This window comes from Eubalaena glacialis, chromosome 9, assembly GCF_028564815.1.
Source record: "Eubalaena glacialis isolate mEubGla1 chromosome 9, mEubGla1.1.hap2.+ XY, whole genome shotgun sequence".
NCBI classification, from domain to species: domain Eukaryota; kingdom Metazoa; phylum Chordata; class Mammalia; order Artiodactyla; family Balaenidae; genus Eubalaena; species Eubalaena glacialis.
In genome coordinates, this window is record NC_083724.1 from 5,550,968 (window position 1) to 5,559,415 (window position 8,448).

At 52.7% G+C, this 8,448-nt stretch overlaps 1 protein-coding gene across 2 annotated transcripts in view; it reads left to right on the forward strand.

Moving 5' to 3' along the window:
- Positions 1–8,216, forward strand: part of MED27 (mediator complex subunit 27) — a 204,144-nt gene extending 195,928 nt beyond the window's left edge. For both annotated transcript variants that reach the window (XM_061200910.1, XM_061200911.1), the window contains 2 exons: positions 5,502–5,579; positions 7,653–8,216. In XM_061200910.1, coding sequence (XP_061056893.1) covers positions 5,502–5,579; positions 7,653–7,787 — 213 coding nt within the window. In that variant the 3' untranslated portion in view covers positions 7,788–8,216. The remainder of the gene's footprint in view (positions 1–5,501; positions 5,580–7,652) is intronic.
- The last annotated feature ends 232 nt before the right edge of the window (positions 8,217–8,448 follow it).

Sequence of the window (8,448 nt, forward strand, 5' to 3'; positions counted from 1 at the left end):
GCCTGCCGGGCTGGGAGGTGGTGGGCAGATGACACCGGGGCCCCTGGGACGTGTGCCTTTATCAGCAAACCGGAGAGCTGGCCAGGGTGTCTTAGGAGGGAGGTGGTGTAGGCTCGGGCCTGCAGGGTCTGGGCCCACGTACCCATTGCCCCTCGCAGCCGTTGCCCCTTGCCAGCTGTGTGGCCTGGGGCATCTTCCCAAGCTCTGTAAGTCCCCATTTCCTCGTCTCTAAAATGGACCCAGGGGAGCACCCGCCTCAGCTACTGTGGGGATTGAATGAGCGGGACACATACATCATAAGCTGTCATTAATGTGGCTACCATAGGTTAATAAAATTATCCCGCAGTCCTGAAAGAACACCTTTCAGAAGGAAGGAAAACCCTACCGATCCACCGCCACCCACTGTGAAAATATTTCATTTTGAAAATACTTCACCACTACCACGCCCAACCCCTCCTTCCACGGCACCATTATGAAATTTGGGTAGTATCGTTCATTGTGATTGATGAAAAAGACAGGCTCTCCTTCGGGTTTGTAGTCCTTTGTGTCATGCCCCAGAATGAAATGCCTTTTCCCCGTAGGGCCCAGAATACTCAGCCCCCAGAGCGGCCTGGCCCCTCAGCCGCAGCAGGGGCAGGCCTGGGGGTCTGTTGGAAATGCCCAGTCTCAGCTCCACCCCACACCTACCTGCGTAATTCGCAGCTGCTCAGTAGCAGGGTCCCCGGGGGATCTGGGTGCTAAGTAACAGTTGCACCTTTCTGCATTTTAGCATCGCTAAGAATAGCTGGAGAGGCCGGCTTGACTTCTGGGCCCCAACCCAGAGATTCTGATTCTAGGTCTACACTGGGGCCCAAGAACTCACGTTTCCAGCACGTTCTTAGGTGATGCTGCCCCTACTGGTCCGTGAACCACATTTCAAGCGGCCCCATTCTGGAGGTTTCCTAGGTCGCAGCTTGAACTTGTGTGTGCCGCCACTTACAGGACTCGTGGACCTGGCAAAGGCCATGGCTCATCTTTTAGACGGGAAATGAATAATCCAAGGAGGGTACAGTATTTCAGTCTGAAGAGGAGAGAGAAGGCTGCTGTAACAAACAGACCTCATAGTTTTTCTTGTTCAAACACTAAAAGTTTATTTCTTGCTCCCACCACACACCCATCCTGAGTTGTCGGAGGGCTGGGATCCACGCAATCACTCTGGGACCCGACTTAACGGAGGCTCTGCCGCCTTGCAGATCCACCGTCTGAGGGTGTGGCTCCCAGCATTGCAGGGGGAGGGGCGTCCTGGAGAGTCCACACCTGCTCTTCACCATCCCCTGTGGAAGTAGCACACGCCCCTTCCGCTTCCTGATGCTTCAGTCAGAACTAGCCCCGTGGCCCAACTCCAGGAGAGACCGGAAAGTTCCCCCGTGCCAGGAAGGAGGGAAGAACCGGCCAGTGAACCCCAGCAACTCCCAGCAGATGGAAAGTCAAGATTCCCAGCAGAGTAAGGGTAGACCAGGGTCCGGAGTCCTTAGCTCCTGTCTCCCCCTCCCCACCCCGTTAAGGCCCTTGTCTCTATCCCCAAACCTCACATGAGCCAGTCTCCCTGGACGTCTCAGAGACAGAAGGGATCATCTGTTCAGTCAACACACGACTCGAAAACCTCTGTGTCAGGCACTAGGCAGACATGGTGTCCGGCCTCTCAGAGTTCACAGCCAAGTTAGGGAAACTGACACTAAACCAAAACTGCAAAAAAAAAATAATTAATACAAGCTCAGTTGTGAGGAATGCTGTGAAAGACAAGATCTGAGTAAAGGGACAAGACCCGGTCAGGGAGCACGGGATCTAGACCAGGCCCAGAAAGAGGAAGAGGAGCTGAGCAGGAGGGGGGAGGGGAGGGGAGGAGGGAGGGCTCTGAGGGAGGAGGAGATGGAGCACGGAGAGCTGAAACCTTCTCGGAAGCGGGAGGGTGCAGGGAGAGGAGGCCGGACCAGGTCCTGCACGTTTGCACTTTGGGATTCTATCCTAAGTGCATTCACGTGCTCTGAAAGGGTTTTCAGTGGGGAAGTGACATAGTTAGATTTATAGCTTGGTAATAATAATCACTAATATTTATTGAACAGCATGCACACGTTATTTTATTTAATCCTCACAATTATCCCAGGTGATGGGTAATGTTTGTTATTATCCCCCTGTTACAGATGGGAAAACTGCTGCTAAGAAAGATGAAGTAACTTGCCCAAGATGGCACTGCTGGACAGAACAGTGGGACAGAACAGAGCCCAGAAAGAGAGCAAGTGTGTGTGGGGGGCAGTGGGAGACGATCTCATGACCGACCACTCATCTCAAGGCTGCCACCTAATTTGCCAGAGTTTAAAGTTAACAGTCTTGTTCTTGATGGAGCCAGAGTTTGCACCTCCAGAGCCACAGACTTGACCCCTTGCCACAGAACGCCCCCTCTGGGTGCCACAGCCAGAGGAAACCAGTTGGGGCTCTTCTGGTCATCCCGACAGGAAGAGGCGGAAGCTTAGCCAGTGGACTGGGAAAAAGTAGAGGGATTCCAGATAAATGAGCTGTAATGCAAGAGGCTGCTTGAGTACAAGTGGGAGGAAAAGCCCAGGTTTCCAGCTTAGGCTGCTGGGTGCATGGCCGGTCATTACTGAAAACAAACACAGGAGGAACAGGTCTGAAAGAGCGCCTTAGATGTCCCTGTAATTAGCATGATGCCTTGCCTGGCTTAGCACCGTGCAGTCATCAAAACTCAGCCAGAAGAGGTCAAGTCCAGAGGTCAGCTAAGGAAGGGAGGGGTAGATGAGCACAGGTTTGCCAGGCCAGGCACCCAGCGCACAGGAGGATGAGGGGCAGAGATGCTTGGCACTGCTTGGGTAAAGGCCCTAAAATCCAAAGGCCACAGGGCCCAGGCAGGTAGCACCAGGGAAGCGGGCTGGGTGTGAGACTGGGCACACCGAGCAAACTGCAGGTACCCGCCCTGCCCAGAGGCACTGCCCCTCCTTAGCTCCTGCTGATGGCGGCCTCTTGGATCTGTGGGGGCCAGTGGGCAGGGCCAGGTCACAGTCGCAGGGCCCATCATATATGGTTGGACTGATTTAATCTTCATTAGCAGCCCATCAGGCAGGTGCACTGTTACTGCCGCCAGGTCTTCCAATGTGTTGAGAAGCCGAGGGTCCAAGTTAGGGGACATTTTCTGAATCTTAAATGTTGGTCATCCTTGCTAAAAATTGTAAAAAGAAAAGCAAAGAAAACATGCAGTCAAACAAAGCCTCCCAGCCTCGGACGTGGCCTCGGACGTGGCCTCTGGGTGATCCGTCTGTTTGGGAAACCGGGCCCCAGGCCAGGTGCCCGAGGTGCCAAAATGGACGGATCTAGACTCATCCAGGGACTGGAGATGGATCCTCTGCATCTTGGGAAAGGAGCACACCCACAGCTGGGGGACATCAGACACACGACACACCTGCTCTGCGTGCTTGTATGCAGGGTGGGGCTTCTAAGAGGCTTGTAAAATAAACAGTAGGGGCAGGAGAAGGAATTCTCCGGAAACTTTGCTTCTTTTGTAATGGCAAATGTGATTGTAAGGAATGTCTTAATCAGCCTAGAAATGGCACTTGTATGGGTTGTTTTTTTTTTTTAGCAAGGCATCTTGATGGGTAAGAACCAAGCTTTAAGTAGGTATCATCCGGGCCCAGTTTGCTTTGCTGCATTTTGTAGCCGTTCATTTCACCCTGCCAATCACTACCCGCCATTTTGCCAAGTTATCATTCTACTGTTTTTTTTTTTTAAAGCATTGCTCATTTTAGAAAGCTGTCTGTCAAAAACGCTTAAAATAAAAACAGTCTTTGCACTTGAAGGAATAAGTGCCATTTATCTTGAAAGTCATTTGGGTAAGAATTTCTCAGCAATGTTGGATATGTGAACCATTGCTGTATTTGCAATAAAGCCAGTACAGGTGTTTCCGGTATGTGGCCTTTGATGAGTGGCCATTTTAAAGTTTATTTCTTTCTTCAACAAATATGTATTGAGCACCTGCTAGATGTCAGGTGATATTCTAGGCCTTGGGGACACAGCATGAACTGGATGAGTGTGATCCCTGCCTGCACAGAGCTGATCGTCTAGCGGGGTTCACCAGCCGCCAGGCAGGCCACGAAAGTCCAGAAGGAAAGAGGGCCAGTCCAGGGGCCGGGGAGAGCAGAAGAGAGGGGGCAGGCGGGCCTGAGGCACGGCTGGAGGGTAAGCACTTCATGTGCATGACCATTTTATCCCAGGGGAAATCGCATCTTAGAGGTTCGGTGAACTGGGGAGCCTGCATCCTCACTCTTCAGGGTGTAGCCTCTCTGGCCTTGGGTGTGGACACACAGCTGGACTAATTTCTGGATCATTTGCAACTCCCCGTGCGGGACCTGGACCAGCCCTGCTGGTTTCCACCTGGTCTGTTTGCTTAACTGCTGCCGAGGCCCGTCAGCACACCGTGTTCACTCTTGTTCACAAAATTAATCATTTTATCGGGGGTTTTTTTGTTTCATTTTGCTTTTTGACCACAACATTTGTAATGGCAAGACCCCCTAATGAAGACAATCAAATAAACCATGAGTTTGAACACAACTATCAAATTAGGAATAATCTATTAACTTTGCTGATGGATGGCAGGCATTAGCAATCCATGGTGTCATCAAATTTCAGAACTACAGGGGATCTTAGACGAACCCTTTGCTTTTCAGGAGGGACACTGAGACCCAGAGGGACTGAGTAGTTGGATCAGGTCAGCAGACAGAGCTGGGACTTAAACCTAGTGCACGTTGTATCTGGTCCCCAGATGCCTCTAGTGGACTTAAAGCAGTCATGCCCTTGGCCCTGCTGGGGGAGTTATGGGTCAGTGGGTATGGCCCACTAGACCACAGCTTTCAGGGAGCTGGTCAGACAGGGGACCACACTGGGAGTGGCACAGCTTTTCAGAAAGGTAACGGTAGGATCTGTGAGGCCTCAGGGAAAGATCATCAGAAAATGGTCAGGGTCGCAATCACAGAATCTGTATGGCTACAAATTATGAGCCAGAATGGGAATTAAGGGAAGTAGAAAGCCCAGTTACGCTGGCAGGAAAACTGTTCCCGGGTAAAGATGAAGTCGAATGTGGACAGTTGGAAACGAGCCTCTGCGTCCAGGCAGTGTTTCACGCAGTGGCGGGGCTTATAAAGCCCGCGGTGATCTACCATCTCTTTACCCCTCCACTGACCTCTGGCCACGCCTCTCTCAGGTGCTGCAGCCTGTCTGGAGTTGCTGGAAGGTCCCACACTTCGCTTGCTTCCGGGCCTGAATACCTGTGTCCCGTCTGCTTACAACGCACCTCCCCTCCCTTCCCTGCCCCCGACTTTGCTAACTAATTTTCAACCTTCAGATTTTATTAGATGTCTTTTCCTCCACGAGACGTCATATAAAAAGAGCGCCTTCATCTTGTTTTCTCTGTGCTGGTTCCGAGTAGCTCTAACCCAGGCATTGTCCTTGGTTCCCAGGTGACGGACCATGCCACCACCGCCCTGCTCCACTACCAGCTGCCCCAGATGCCTGACGTCGTGGTCCGATCCTTCATGGTAAGTGGCTTAAGGAGTCAAGTCTCCCCCTTGAGCCTTGGCTCCTCAAGTGAGAACAGGCAACTCGGAAGGTAGCTGGACCGTCTTTAGCTCGCAAGGGCCTCGCAGGGGGGAGACGGTCCAGTTTGGAAATGATACTTCCTTTCAACTGGGAAGAGATCTAGGAGAAACCGTGTCCTGCTTAATTAGCTGATGTTTCTTTCCTATCATTGCCGAACACATGGTGGTTTCAGAGTCACCTTCCAGCGCAGTTTCCAACGTTGATTTAGTCAGTAGGTATTTATCGAGCTCCTGATCTGTGCCGGGCCCTGTGCTTGGCGCTGAGCAGGTACAGTGACACCGTTCTTCCAAGACCCCTACTCCTTAGACTCCCAGGTCAGAGCTCAGGATGGGGAGGGACCCAGAAACAGCCATCCCCCGGTGTGCTGGGGTCGGCTCCCGCCAGCTCCCGTTTAACGTTCAGAATTTCTCAAGCTAGTTGTTCGGCCATCGGTGACTTGACCTTGAACCGGAATATTCACATGCTGGAGATCGGTCCTGCACGTCAGGACTCCCCTCTGCCCCCCCGCTCCCACCCCTGGAGCCAATTCCTTGATTGATCGCATGCCCGCCAGTCGGTCTCAGCAGGGCCAACAACTGGCCCCACCGTATCCTGGCAGACGTGGCCAGCTGTTTCAGCGCCACGCTGACAGGGCTTCGTGCTCTCGCGTCGCTAGGCTCCACCTCTCACTGCCGCTGACGCTCCCATCTTAATTCCGGCCAGTAAGGCTGCCCGTTAGAGGACATGCTCAGAAAATGGGCCCATTAGCCAGTCCTGCTCCGTGCCGGCAGCCAGGCGGAGTTCTCGTCTGATCCACCTCGCCACGTTTGCTGCCACAGTTAGGCTTCTAGGAGCCTGTAGTTCATTGCTCAGAAAATACAGCCCGGCTCACTGATCGGCTCACACGCTGGGGAGGCCGAAGAAGCAGGCTCAGCGGAGCCGCCGCACAGAGGTTCTCTCGTGTAGAGAGAACGACTTCAGTTGGCAGTCTCTAGCGAGCGCTTCCTTTTTGGATGGCTAGAAAGACTCGCTCTTTAACCTAACATGTCGTAATGCCCAGTTCCCCTTTGGTAACTGACTTTGGGGTTTGGGAAGAATAAATAGTTTGACTGAATGATCCACCGACATCCTCATGTTTATTGCCAAAACTTCGAACCCTAGCCTTTGGAAGGGGGACGGCGTGGGTGAGCCACGGTCTGCCACCAGGACGGCAGCTGTGCTGAAGCAGAAGGGTTTGTATCCGTCCCCTCGGCCGACCTCTCCAAAGAGCAGTTTCCTCTTGCCTGATTCAGGAGGACGTTAAATGACGAGACTCACACACCCCCGTCACAGTGGAAGCTCGCCTCACTCGCTGGCCTGTTGCCGTGGGCTTGGGTTGGTACGGCTGTGAGTCTCCTTGAGTTTGAGAATTGAGTTATGAGAGTCTCATCCTTATGTATGATGCCCGAAGGACCTCTGCACTCTGAACCCCTCCGGTGTGTACTTGCCGTTTATTATGTTATTTGGTGGCACCAAGTTGTCCCTGCCCTCCCCCCAGGTGTGTCGGGCCACGCTGTGACAGTGAGTGGTGCCCTGTGAAATCAGATTAGAAAGAAGGCACGTCGACCTTAGTGGGGAATTCTCCACTCACCCTCTCTCCGCACGTGTCTGGGGCCACCTCTGGGTGGTGAACAAGGGCAGGATCAGTGCTGATGGTCGGGACTCAGATGAAATGTGGTTCCGCCCCCGCCGGGCCGCGAGGCTGCGCCGTTGTTCACGGCCGCGCCTCCGGGAGCGCTGCCTGCCTGAGAGTAGGGATCTCTATTTTAAAACTCCCTTAGTTGGGAGGGGCCCAGGGCACCAGAACCGAGAATCAGCCGAGCTGTGACCTTGTGGATTCTGCACAGAGCTTTCTGTAAAATCACAGGGCACCTCTTGGGGTCACAGGCAACTCAAGCTCTCTATCCTGGTGATCATTAGGCTTGACAGGAAGGATGACATCGGAAGCACCCGGATCCCATTTCTGTCATTCCTCTCCTCACTTCTCTTTTTAGACCTGGTTAAGAAGTTACATAAAGCTGTTCCAGGCCCCGTGCCAGCGCTGCGGGAAGTTTCTGCAAGATGGCCTTCCCCCGACGTGGAGGGATTTCCGAACCCTCGAAGCCTTCCACGACACCTGCCGGCAGTGACCCTGCCCCAGCCCCGGGCCAGCCCGCAGACCCGCATCCAGCACCTTCCCAGACAAGCCCTCAGTCATAGTGATGGCTCAGACGTGTCTTCGCGGCCCAGATAGCAGTAGCGCCGCCCGCTCCCTTCCGCAAAACAGCACGTCGTGCGCTAAGGCCGAGCTTCTTGAAGAGCAGACTCAGTCTCCATTAATGGGACTGTTGTACACCTGAGCTGGCGCGTGGAAGGCAAGGGGACCGTCTTAGGACTCACTATACGGAAGTTAGGCCGCATGTCCTCCCGTGAATGTTCACAATACCAGTCCATTGACCCGCCTGGATCCATGTTCTATGTCATTTTATAGTTGGAATGAGCCTTTGTGTCGTGCTGAGTTTTTTGGTTTGTTCCATAACTTATTTTTATAAGGAATAAACCTTTTGTACCCAGGACAAGGCTTTGTCTCCGGTTTCTTAAAGTACCTTTTACGTTTGGTTCCGTGAACATGTGAGCAGATCTGGGCCTTTTGAAGGAAAAATAACTTAGTAGTGTCTGCGTTTGAAATAATTCTTTTTGAGGACACATTTCCCTGTTTCTTGCTTTCGGGAGAGAGGGAAGTGTTGGCAAATATTCCATTTCAAAGACGTTTCAGCGGCTTGAAAAATGGATTGTTCTTTTTGAGGGAAA